At 42.3% G+C, this 14,041-nt stretch overlaps 1 protein-coding gene across 2 annotated transcripts in view; it reads right to left on the reverse strand.

Annotated features, from left to right (window-relative positions):
- Positions 1-506: 506 nt before the first annotated feature.
- The window catches only part of GAL (galanin and GMAP prepropeptide), a 37,026-nt gene continuing 23,491 nt past the window's right edge, over positions 507-14,041 (reverse strand). For both annotated transcript variants that reach the window (XM_056528529.1, XM_056528530.1), the window contains 3 exons: positions 9,491-9,577; positions 4,263-4,340; positions 507-733 (listed from right to left, as the gene is read on the reverse strand). In XM_056528529.1, the coding sequence (XP_056384504.1) occupies positions 672-733; positions 4,263-4,340; positions 9,491-9,577 (227 nt within the window). In that variant the 3' untranslated portion in view covers positions 507-671. The remainder of the gene's footprint in view (positions 734-4,262; positions 4,341-9,490; positions 9,578-14,041) is intronic.

Below are 14,041 nucleotides of genomic sequence, written 5' to 3' on the forward strand. Positions count from 1 at the left end.
TTCGGTATTCGGTATGAACCGGTATATATACCGCCCAGCCCTATCAAAACCCCTATGATCAGACACTTCTCTCCTATCCTGTGGATAGGGAATACGATTTTATTAACTGGATACCTCTTTTAACCCCTGCATAAGATCTTGGGGGAGATTTATCAAAACCTGTCCAGAGGAAAAGTTGCTGTGTCGCCCATAGCAACCAATCAGATCGCTTCTTTCATTTTTAAAAAGGCCTCTGCAAAATGAAAGAAGCGATCTGTTTGGTTGCTATGGGCAACACAGCAACTTTTCCTCCGGACAGGTTTTGATAAATCTCCCCATTACCTACAGATTACGCAGTAAAAATTTGCGGTGGATCAGTGGCATAGTGTGGGTTGCCAGTGCCCGGGCAAGACAAGTATTGCACTGTGAATTTTTACCGCAAATGTTTCCACTTTCCCGGGTAAGTAAAGAACAGGCAATGTGTGAACGATAGTTATGGTATAATATGATAACTCATATCAAATGAATAACATCAAAATTTTTTATTGTATAGCTTCATTTTACTTAAGCAAAAATACACTAAAATATCATTGGAATATATTTATAAGAGGATCTTTATGGACATTGAGTGGAAACATTTATTGGATTAGTCATTTCATCATTATACAATCAAATACAAAGGATTTATATTTTCATGACTGGTTTGTTTCTTCTGAGGACGTCGGAGAGGTTAAATTTTCAAGTGCGCCGGACTCTGGAATAAAGAATAGAAGGCATGTTAATGGAGCTGTCATCAGGACAGAAAGCTTTAAAGGCGTTATCCAGGAAAAAACTTATATATATTGTGGCAGTGTGGCAAGGAAAGGGTGTATTTCCCTTGCTATCTCTGCAGAATGCTCCACCTGTGGCCTGATTAATGAGGTATCAGGAAGGGAAAGTGTGTGTTTTAAAAGGAAAAGAGACAGAATAGTTGGGGCTCTTCCTAGGAGACAGCATGTGGGCTGTAGGGAAGAGACAGAGGCTGCTGAGGAGTACACAGCCCGAGCTGAGTGGCTCAAAGAGAGTGACATTGTGAGTAGAAGGTTGCAGGGGACATATGTTTAACCGGCTGAGGGAAGCTCAGCGGTTGTTAGTCAGGACAAGCTGATCTGTTTAGTCAGTGACCAGGCGGTCTAGGATTTTGTTTTGTTCCTGCTTTTTGTTTATTTCTTACCCTGCAACCTGTCTAATAAAACTGGCAAGGTGCCAGATTTGCATTATAAGCATTTGTTTGCTGGTTTATTGAGAAGAAACGCATCCTGTGGCGTGGTCAAGGACGATCCCAGAGCTAATCCCCAAGACGGATCGTCACAATATATATATATATATATATATATATATATATATATATATATATATATATATATATATATATATATATATATATATATATATAATATATCAACTGGCTCCAGAAAGTTAAACAGATTTGTAAATTACTTCTATTAAAAAATCTTAATCCTTTCAGTACTTATGAGCTTCTGAAGTTAAGGTTGTTCTTTTCTGTCTAAGTGCTCTCTGATGACACGTGTCTCGGGAACCGCACAGTTTAGAAGAGGTTTGCTATGGGGATTTGCTTCTAAACTGGGCGGTTCCCGAGACTTGTGTCATCAGAGAGCACTTAGAAAAGAACAACCTTAACTTCAGAAGCTTATAAGTACTGAAAGGATTAAGATTTTTTAATAGAAGTAATTTACAAATCTGTTTAATTTTCTGGAGCCAGTTGATATATATATATATATATATATATATATATAATATATATATATATATATATATATATATAAAAAGTATTTTCCTGGATAACCCCTTTAAACTCTACCAGTTGCTTTAAATTTTTTTATTTGATATGTCCTAGGGGCGTGTTAAAAGTTTGTGTTCAGAAGGGGGCTTCCCTCCCTACTCTGTGGCGGTGAAAATCCCATAGACTTACATTGTAAGTTTGTCTCGGTCACGTAGCACAAAGCTAAAAGGAAATGTGCTTCAAAACTACAAACAAAGTGACAGTGGCCATTACAAGGGGTACTCCGGTAAAATATATGCCCAGGCTTCCTCCCTCATTCCCTTCCGTAGCCTCCGTATCCGGTCTCCATTACACTCAACTTCCTGGTGCCGAGGCTTAAAGGGGTACTCCACCCCTAGACATCATATTCCCTAGCCAAAGGATAGGGGATAAGATGTCTGACCGTGGGGATCCCGCCGCTGGGGACCACCATGATCCGGTGCACGGAGCAAACTTCGCTCCATGCCAGATGATTGGCGATGCAGGGCGGAGGCTCATGACGTCACGATCACGCCCTGCTTGTGACGTCACGGCCACTCCCCCTCAATGAAAGTCTATGGGAGGGGGCGTGACGCCCCCTCCCATAGACTTTTATTGAGGGGGGGGTGGCCATGGCGTCACAAGCCTCCGGCGCTGCACTGATGCTCTAAATGAACGCCGGGTGCAGCAGGGAGATCAGACATCTTATCCCTTATCCTTTGGTTTTCTAGTAAAATAGAGAGTTGGTTGTTTTTTTTTTATTTTCTGGTCACAAATTCTGGTGTAGGCAATATTTGTGGCGCAATGCAGCAAATTCTGGCGCACGTCACCACATTTTAGCGCACAACCCGACAAAACAGTTTGGGTTTACAATAGTAAATCAGGGACATTGTCTCTGCGGCCAGTAATTGGCTGAATGTTACTGTGACTAATTGGCCATAGCCGTGCCACGCTCAATTTCCTGGTGCTGGTTGTCAATATGTCACATTGCCGCTCAGCCAATCACAGCTGCTGCCACTGTTCGGCTGAATGGCACCATGACTTATTGTTCATAGCCCCCCCGGCCTCCGCTGTGATCAACTTCCTGGTGCTGGTGGTCAATATGTCACATTGCTGCTCAGCCTATCACCGCTGCTGCCAGTAATTGGCTGTATGGAACTGGGACTGACTGACCATAGCCCCGGTCTTCGCCATGATCATCTTTCTGGTGCTGGGAGTTAATAAGTCACATTGCCACTCAGCCAATCACACGGTCTCGCCCTAGTCCATGATTGGCTAAAAGGCAATGTGATTAATTGACCATAGGCTCGGTCTCCACCGCAATCAAATTTCTGGTGCTAGGGGATAATACATGATATTTCGCTCAGCCAATAACTGCTGTGACCAGTGATCAGCTGAGGGGCAATATTGACCTCCAGCACTAAGAAATGGAATGCAGTAGACACCAGGCAGCACGATGTCAGCAACGATAGAGGCTATGGGGGAGGGAAGGAGGTAAGTATAGTTTTTTTTGGTTAAAGGGGTACTTCACTGGAAAACATTTTTTTTAATCAACTGGTGTCAGAAAGTTAAACAGATTTTTAAATTACTTCTATTAAAATATCTTAATCCTTCCAGTACTTATCAGCTGCTGTATGCCTCACAGGAATTTCTTTTCTGCCTGACCACAGTGCTCTCTGCTGCCACCTCTGTCCATGTCAGGAACTGTCCAGAGCAGGAGAGGTTTGCTATGGAGATTTTCTCCTACTTTGAACAGTTCCTAAAATAGACAGAGGTGTCAGCAGAGAGCACTGTGGTCAGACAGAAAGGAAATTCAAAAATAAAAGAAAAAAGAACTGTAGTATACAACAACTGATAAGTACTGGAAGGGTTAAGTAATTTACAAATCTGTTTAACTTTCTGACTCCAGTTGTTTTAAAAGAAAATGTTTTACAATGGAGTACCCCTTTAAGCAGGCAGCCTGGGCATATTTTTGTTTTATCAAGAAAACTTCTTGTCTGACAACCCCTTTAAAGTCAAAACAGTTTGGATCCCTTGAATGTAAAATGGTACCATGAAATACCAGTGAGAACCATATATGCTTTGACTAAATTTCAAAGGAGTCTTGGGAGGTCAGGTAAGCCGTCTTGGGATGTGGAGGAACATTACATTTGGCTATGGTTACAGATTACCGTTTATAAAATATACTGAGATTTAAAAAAAAATTCTGTTTTTGGTTCTATAGGGGAAACAAATTCTCTCACTTATGACTGTAGCTATTAATGGTGCCCTGTTGGATTGGCTTAACGAGAAAAAAATTTGGGTATAAGAGATTGGTATAGTTTACGGGAAACAATGCTTCAGTCAGTATTGTCTCCCGGAGAACACCATTAGGTAGTTATACCGGCAGAAAGCTTCTAGGCTGATTTGAACTCTTCTTGTTTGTTTTAGAACATTTTAACTAACTTGTTTGTTTTAGAACATTGCATGTGACTGTCCTTACCTTTCAGGTGTAAATACGTTAAAAATTCAACCAGTGTCCGCAGTACATTGTCGTCAGACAGGGTTCTAAAAAAATTTCCTGGAAAAAAGAAAGAAATATTGAAATGTATATCTGTTTTATATATCATGAACATTTTTGGGATGTCCAAAAAAACATTACAGCGTGAGAGTCTTCAGTACAAGAACAGAGAGCTCAGAGTTAGATGGAGTAGGACCATCTCCAACCCAATCCTCAAGGCCACCAGCAGTCCAGGATTTGGATTTTCCCCTGTTCTATTCCAATGGAGTAACTGATAAAAACCCAGAATGGTGGTGGGCCTTGAGAAATGGGTTGGGAACCACTGGAGTAGTGGAATTATTCTAAAGGTTGACCCATGGCACAAAGTAATCTTTCATTTCTACCAATCATTCCAAGCATATGTGACTAAAGTAATTTCCTGCAGGTCATATACATAGCTGTATTACATCGTCATACTATTTCATCTTATGTGGAGCCACAGTATAGTACCGATAGTGTACTATAAGTGAAAATTGGTAATCCTGCACTCACCGCATGGGTACTGCAACTTCTGCTCCTTCTCCCGGATCCTCCGTCAGCTCAGCAGACATCCATGGCGTGGGGCGCTCTGAGCGCCCCACGCCATGGATGACTGCTAAGCTGACGGAGGATCCGGGAGAAGGAGCAGAAGTTGCGGTACCCATGCGGTGAGTGCAGGATTACCTATTTTCACTTATACTACACATTTTAATACTGGTTATCATTTGTCCTAGCACCACCGAGGGGCCTATTTATGCCTATAGACCCACTGATGGTATCCTTTACTGGTCTGTTGGATATGGAAGCAATAGCTAAATTGCAGTAGTGCCACTTGGATTCTCGTTTTTTAGTTATTTGCATAGTACCGATAGTACCCGCTGTCCACGCGCCACAATTTACACCAGGTATGGGCTGACATAGGTCTCTGCTATAAGTCAAGCCTGTTTTTCTGGGATAAATTATAGTAGACTCTGGGAGGCTACATCCGCACACTCTAAGCCCCACTCACTTTTAAGGAAAAGTAACATGGTCGAAAGTAGCAAATTGGTTGAAAGTAGCAAATTTTTGCGTAAAATGAGCTGTGAGCAAAAATTGGCCACTTTTGAATAACAGAAAACTGGCGTACATGGACTGATAAAGTCCTCCCTATGTATACTGCATTACAGGATCCTTGGCCCTGCTATTAACTGTAATAGAGTCTAGTCGTATGTATGCTAAGACTCAAACTTTAGAGGGCGACATCTCCCTTTGCATCAACATTCCTGCAAAAAACACCCCCTTCACACCAGGCTGCACTTCCTGACCCCCCCCCCCCCCTCCCCCCTTTGTCGAGCATGGCAAAAAGTTGCATTGAGCTTCCCTAAGTCTCTTGTCTTGTTCTAGCTACTATTATCATCAATCATTTCAAGGGAACATTCAGAAGACCTGAAGCTGTAGGTCTCAGGGGACCTCCTTGGAGTCTCACCAGACCCAGCACTTCACTTTAATGACAAAGGACTTAAAGGGGCACTCCCGTGTAAAACTTTTTTTTTAAAATCAACTTGTGCCAGAAAGTTAAACAGATTTGTAAATTACTTCTATTAAAAAAATCTTAATCCTTCCAGTACTTTTTAGGGGCTATATATTACAGAGGAAACGCTTGTCTTTTTAGATTTCTCTGATGTCATGACCACACTGCTCTCTGCTGACCTCTGCTGTCCATTTTAGGAACTGTCCAGAGCAGGAGAAAATCCCCGTAGCAAACATATGCTGCTCTGGACAATTCCTAAAATGGACAGCAGAGGTCAGCAGAGAGCACTGTGGTCATGACATCAGAGAAATCTAAAAAGATAAGCATTTCTTCTGTAGTATGTAACCCATAATAAGTACTGGAAAGATTAAGATTTTTTAATAGAAGTAATTTACCAATCTGTTTAACTTTCTGGCACTAGTTGATTTAAAAAAAAAAAAGTTTTCCACGGGAGTACCCCTTTAAAGGGGTACTCCGCTGTTATATAGTTAGTACGGTCGAAAAAAGACATACGTCCATCAAGTTAAACCAGGGAATTGAAGGGTAGGGGTGTGGTGGGATATTGGGGGAAGGGATGGGATTTTATATTTCTGCATAAGCATTAATGTTATTTTGTTCCAGGAATGTATCTAACCCTGCGTTTGGAACAAACTGCTCCAGCAGCTCGTGGCATCATAGCCCCGTCCCCTTTTGACATCACGCCCTGCCCCATCAATGCAAGTCTATTGGAGGGGGCATGACGACCGTCACGTCCCCTCCCATAGACTTGCATTGAGGGGGCGGGTGTGACATCATGAGGGGGTGGGGCTATGACGTCACTAGCTGCCGGCTCCAGCGTTCAGAACAGTTTGTTCCAAACGCTGAGCAGCAGAGTACCCCTTTAATATCTATCTGTCCAATGTGCAATGTCTTGTATCACATCAGCAATGCTATCAATATCCCACTACTCATATGTAGGGTAGGCACAGGCTACTGTGCATATGTAGATTATCATAATAATTATCATAAATAATATATGTACATGCTCAAAAGCTTCACATGGAGCAAAATCTGCTAAATCTCTAAATGCAATAACATGACACTGAATGAAACAAATAACATCCGGTTGTTATTTTCTTCAAATAATCAGATTGCGTCTCCCATAACTAGGGTCACTTTCAGGTTAAATATTCATCCTCTCCTGTTGTGTTTTAACATTTTAATGATCCTATTATAAAAACTTTATAGGCTGTGATAGAGCATTATACCAGGGAGGACTAGTCATGCTAAGGTTAATTAATAGTGACGGAAAATAACTAAAATCTTGATACAGTAGGTCAGTATTGAGAAAACAATGGGAAAATGATAGATAAAAGAAGAGCCATGGCCATCATATTATCTTTTTACACGTGTCTCTCTATATATGACTTTGACTCTCCGGTGGGATTTATTTTATTTTTTTTTATCAACTGGTGCCAGAAAGTTAAACAGATTTGTAAATTACTTCTATTTAAAAATCTTAATCCTTCCAGTACTTATCAGCTGCTGTACACTACAGAGGAAGTTCATAGTTCATGGTTCATAAGGTTGAAAAAAGACCATCAAGTTCAACCTATAACCTATAAAGAGTCCATCAAGTTCAACCTATAACCCTAATGAGTCCCTACTGAGTTGATCCAGAGGAAGGCAAAAAAAACTCATACTCCAAATATGGCATCAGAATAAATCCTTGGATCAACCTTCTGTCCCTATAGATCTAGAATCCATAACCTTTAATGTTATTATTCTCCAAAAATGCATCCAGACCCCTTATGAACTCTTTTACAGAGTTCCCCATGACCACCTCCTCAGGCAGAGAATATACAGTCTCACTGCTCTTACAGTAAAGAACCCCCGTCTGTGCTGGTGTAGAAACCTTCTTTCCTCTAGACGTAGAGGATGCCCCCTTGTTATAGATACAGTCCTGGGTATAAATAGATCATGGGAGAGATCTCTGTACTGTCCCTTGATATATTTATACATAGTTATTAGGTCTCCCCTAAGCCTTCTTTTTTCTAAGCTAAATAACCCTAATTCTGATAATCTTTCTGGGTACTGTAGTCCTCCCATTCCCCTTATTACCCTGGTTGCCCGTCTTTGAACCCTCTCCAGCACCACTATATCTTTCTTGTACACTGGTGCCCAGTACTGTGCACAGTATTCTATGTGTGGTCTGACTAGTGATTTGTACAGCTGTAGAATTATTTCCTTGTCGTGGGCATCTATGCCCCTATTGATGCACCCCATGATTTTATTTGCCTTGGCAGCAGCTGCCTGACACTGGTCACTACAGCTAAATTTACTGTTAACTAAGACTCCTAAGTCCTTTTCCACATCAGTCGTCCCAAGTGTTCTCCCATTTAATACATAATCCCAGCCCGGATTTTTCTTCCCCATGTGCATTACCTTACATTTATCAGTATTGAACCTCATCTGCCACTTCCCAGCCCAAACTTCCAACCTATCCAGATCCATTTGTAACAGTGCACTGTCCTCTATAGTGTTTATGGCTTTACAGAGTTTAGTATCATCTGCAAAGATTGCTACTTTAAGTTGTGTAGTTCTTTCCAGTCTGTCCACGGTGCTTTCTGCTGACACCTCTGTCCATGTAAGAAACTGTCCAGAGTAGGAGCAAATCCCCATAGCAAACCTTTCCTGCTCTTGACAGTTCCTGACACGGACAGAGGTGTCAGCAGAGAGCACTGTGGTCAGGCAGAAAAGAAATTCAAAAAGAAAAGAACTTCATCTGTAGCATCTGATAAGTACTGGAAGGATTAAGATTTTTAAATAGAAGTCATTTACAAATCTGTTTACCTTTTCTAGCACCAGTTGATCAATTAAATTCTATGCTTTTTTTAAGCAATATATATTACAAATATATATATATATATATATATATATATATATATATATATATATAATGTTTTTATCTTCATCATATGAAAAAGTTTTTGCAAACAACAGTGCTTATTTAAATGCAATTTTGACAAAAGAGCAGAAGTAAGGGTGATGTTTGTAAGGGTATACAAAAATCAATATAAAGCAAAATCAATAGAATTTATTGGTCTATCTGAGGCCATCATGATCGCGGTCTAGGACCTTCTTAAAGGGGTATTCCAGGAAAAACTTTTTTTTATATATATCAACTGGCTCCAGAAAGTTAAACAGATTTGTAAATTACTTCTATTAAAAATTCTTAATCCTGCTAATAATTATCAGCTGCTGAAGTTGAGTTGTTCTTTTCTGTCTGGCAACAGTGCTCTCTGCTGACATCTCTGCTTGTCTCGGGAACTGCACAGAGTAGAAGAGGTTTGCTATGGGGATTTGTTTCTACTATGGACAGTTCCCGAGACACATGTAATCAGAGAGCACTTAGACAGAAAAAAAACAACTCAACTTCAGCAGCTCATAAGTACTGAAAGGATTAAGATTTTTGAATAGAAGTCATTTACAAATCTGGTTAACTTTCTGGAGCCAGTTGATAAATAAAAAAAAGTTTTTTTCCTGGATAACCCCTTTAATACCTGAATAAAATCCCCTTCGCCTAACGTAACTCATTCCAGGCTGCATTTTTTTCTGCAGACGCTAGAGGGTAGCCTTGAGCTACCAGAGAATTTTAGCTAACAAATGGGAAACATTTTAGTATAATGGTAGCGCACATTACCTGACTTTACATCTTCTTCTAGCAGTAGCTCACGTTTCCCACCGAATCCATGTTTGTCATTAAAAGATCTATGATTATCTACAGCATCTGGTGAAGAGATGAATAGGAGCAGTTACTTCATATAGTTGGGCTGTACAATATTGTTTGATAAAGACAAGAGATAACCAATAGAAATCATTCCTATAATGAAATCAAAACAGTACGCTGAGTATAAAGAGGCACAAAAAACAATAGCAATGGCATTCTGCAAGGATAAGCAAAAAAGGTTAATACAGGTAATTTGTTGGAAAGGACATCATATTGGCACAAAAGAATGCAAAGATCTGTAAGAATAAAAAACAATCTTCTTTTGAAATGATAACTAGGAGGATAAAATGAATATCCGCTCTATATAGTAATGATGTTTTCCCCGTTTGATAAAGCTAGAGTTTAGCTTGTTCTGCTCCAGGAAAGGTGAATTATATTCTACATATTAGAGCAGTGCTTTTCAACCACTGTGTCGCGGCACGCTAGTGTGCCGTGACATAGTGTAAGGTGTGCCGTGGGAAAAACACCCGCTTTCAGGACACAGGGATGCCTCTATTAAGTCCCTGCGGCCCCGCGTTTACTTTAAAAACGCAGGGAGTGCCGGGAGGTAGCGCACGCAGGGATGTCCCTGACGTCCTATGCATGCGCCCATAGCAACAATCGCGGAGGACCGGAGCAGCGAGGAGGACGCGCGCTGTCAACTTGGTAAGTGTTACCAGCGGCGTGTCTCCTTCGGTGTTCCGAGCACCGCTCCTCCGGTCCCGGGACCTACTGCTATAGCCGGACCGGAGGAGCGGTACTCGGAACACCGAAGTGGGGCAGTACACAGGCATACAGCCTTCAGTAATACACTGTATGGCGGAAGGCTGTATGTCTGTGGGGGAACTATACTGCACCTAATGTGGGGGGACTATACTGCACCTAATGTGGAGGAACTACAATCTAATGTGGGGTAACTGTACTGCACCTAATGTGGAGGGGACTATACTGCACCTAATGTGGGGGGTATATACTGGACCTAATGTGGGGGGGCTATACTGGGCCTAATGTGGGGGAACTATACTGGACCTAATGGGGGGAACTATACTGGACCTAATGTGGGGGAACTACAACCTAATGTGGGGGTAACTATACTGCCAACCTAATGTGGGGGAAAATAAGATATATGCAGTTTTGTTTGATCACAATTTATTTCCCCTGAGTGATCCCAAATTGTTTATTATTTCTTAACTTTCTTCCCCAAATTTTATTGCTCCCCACCCTTTTTCACACCTGATTGCACTCCTCTGCCAATTTTCTGGCTTACCCTAGCACTATATATTAGAGGCTATAGGTCTGTTAGACCTAAGGTCTGGAGACATTCAAATATGCCATCTAAAACTGCCATCTAAAGTGCTTCTTAAGTGTGACATCAAGAATTATACCAGAATTGAACCAGAAGGGAACAAAAGGGAACTAACTCAACATTATAACTACAAAAGTAAGTCACTCTTTTTCAGAAAAAAACAAAAACAAACATGCACTCACTTATTACTTACATCATTGCAATACATTTTCTCTTCTATCCCCCACCGATTTCTCCGGTGGACTCTATATACATCTGTCCATGCCTCCTTCCCTCACCTATGTATTGCTTGCATGCACTGCTCACCATCATAAACCACCCAGAGTCACCTCATTCCATGGTACAGCACAGAAGTCGCTCCATCACTTCACCCAGCCATCTGCTCTCCCTCTTCTTTCTTCTGCTTTTAGCTGCTGGGGACATTGCTCCTAACCCTGGCCCACCTTTCACTTATATTTGCTCTACACTATCTGCCTCTTGCGGAATCACTACAAACTTTAACTGCGCTCTTCTAAATTCTCGATCTGTGTGCAATAAGCTCACCCAGATTCATGACTTATTTCTCACTAATTCTCTTAATCTGCTGGCTCTCACAGAAACATGGATACTACCTTCTGACATTGCTTCTCTCGCTGCTTTATCTTATGGTGACCTTCATTTTTCCCATACCCCTAGATCTGACACCAGGCATGGTGGAGGAGTTGGGGTGCTTCTAGCCCGACAATGCACTTTTCAAGTCATCCCCCCATTACCCTCACTCACATTTCCCTCTTTTGAGGTCCACACCCTCAGGCTCTTCCGCCCATTGTCTCTCAGAGTGGCGGTCATCTATTGTCCTCCTGGTTCTCCCCAAATGTTCCTGGATCATTTTGCCACCTGGCTCCCTTACTTTCTTTCCTCAGAAACACCTACACTCATCATGGGTGATTTTAATATCCCCATTGATACCCCAATCTCCTCTTCTGCCTCTTGGCTTTTCTCTTTAACCTCCTCCTTTGCCCTTTCACAGCTTATGACTCTCCCACACACAAGGATGAGAATACACTGGACTTGATCTTCTCTAGACTTTGCTTTGTCTCTAAATTCACTAATTCTCCTTTTGAGCTCTCTGACCACAACCTTCTCTCTTTCTCTATCAGTAACTCCTATCCTCTTCCAGACACTCCAACCTTGTACACTTACAGAAACCTGCGTGCCATAAACACCAGTCAATTTATAGACATTCTACAATCTTCCCTATCACCAATCTCTTCTCTCTCCTCCCCTAATCTAGCAGCCAAATATTACCATGACACCCTCAAGTCTACCCTGGATCAAATGGCACCCTCTAAAACACGAACCTCCCGACACAGACGGCAGCAACCCTGGCACACGCTAACAACCACTTTCTCAGGCGATGCTCTAGGTGTGCTGAACGCCTGTGGAGGAAAACTAAGACTTCTTCAGACTATCTGCACTATAAATTCATGCTTAAATCCTATTACTCCGCTCTTCACCCCGCCAAACAAACATATTTTACCTCTCTGTCTAACAACCCAAAACACCTTTTTGACACGTTCAACTCTCTCCTTCAGCCTAAAGTACAGACCCGAATCATTGATCTCTGTGCTGAAGACCTCGCCAAATACTTCAAAACTAAAATCGATGACATTCGTGATGAAATCCTCTCCCAGTCCCCTAAAAGTTCTGATCCAATTCCCAGCCATGTCTCCTCTTCATCACTCTCAGTTTTTGAGCCTGTAAGGGAGGATGAGGTTTCCAGGCTCCTCTCCTCCGCCCGCCCCACTATCTGCTCTAGTGACCCCATGCCTTCACACCTCATCCAGTCTCTCTCTCCTGCTATCAGCTGTCACCTAACTAAAATCTTTACCCTCTCCCTGGGGTCTTTCCCTCCTCCTTCAAACACTCTATCATAACCCCACTATTGAAAAAACCATCTCTGGACCCGTCCTGTGCAGCCAACTATCGACCCGTCTCAAATCTCCCCTTTATCTCCAAACTCCTCGAACGCTTGGTCTACTCCAGCCTTATCCGCTATCTCTCCGAGAACTCTCTCCTTGACCCCTTACAGTCTGGTTTCCGCTCCCTTCACTCCACAGAAACGGCCCTAACCAAAGTCACTAACGATCTTCTGACGGCCAAATTAAATGGCAATTTCTCTTTATTGATTCTCTTGGACCTGTCTGCAGCTTTTGACACTATGGATCACCAACTCCTCCTCAGTAGTCTCCGCTCCATCGGTCTCAAGGACTCTGCTCTCGCCTGGTTTTCCTCCTATCTCTCTGGCCGCTCCTTTAGCGTCTCGTTTTCTGGCTCTACTTCTCCTCCTCTTCCCCTTGCTGCTGGGGTTCCCCAGGGATCGGTCCTGGGTCCTCTACTCTTTTCACTCTACACATCCCCCATTGGAAAAACAATCAGTAGATTTGGTTTCCAGTAACACCTCTATGCTGACACCCAACTCTATACCTCTTCCTCCAACATCACCCCTGCACTCCTACAGAATACCAGTGACTGTCTCTCTGCTGTCTCAGACATCATGTCCTCTTTATATCTGAAACTAAATCTTTCTAAAACAGAACTTCTTGTCTTTTCTCCATCAACTGATACTGTACCTAACCCTGACATTTCCATCTCGGTATGTGGTACTACCATAACTCCCAGGCAGCAGGCTCGCTGTCTTGGAGTTATACTTGACTCTGATCTGTCTTTCACTCCTCATATTCAGTCTCTTTCACGTTCTTGTCACCTGCATCTCAAAAACATTATAAGAATCCGCCCGTTTCTCACTACTGAAACTGCTAAAACTCTCATTATTGCTTTGATTCACTCCCGCCTCGACTACTGTAACTCTTTACTAATAGGCCTTCCTTTCTCCAAACTTTCTCCTCTCCAGTCCATCCTTAATGCCGCAGCCAGACTCATCTTCCTCTCCAGCCGCTACACCGACGCCTCCTCCCTGTGCCAGTCACTACACTGGTTACCAATTCAGTCCAGAATACAGTACAAAATCCTCAGTTTCACACACAAAGCTCTCCACAATGCTGCACCTCCCTACATCTCCTCTCTCATCTCCGTCTACCATCCTACACATTCTCTCCGATCTACTAATGATCTCACACTAACATCTTCTATAATCCGAACTTCTCACTCCCGTCTCCAAGACTTCACTCGTGCTGCAC

This window comes from Hyla sarda, chromosome 6, assembly GCF_029499605.1.
Source record: "Hyla sarda isolate aHylSar1 chromosome 6, aHylSar1.hap1, whole genome shotgun sequence".
Classification (NCBI taxonomy): Eukaryota; Metazoa; Chordata; class Amphibia; order Anura; family Hylidae; genus Hyla; species Hyla sarda.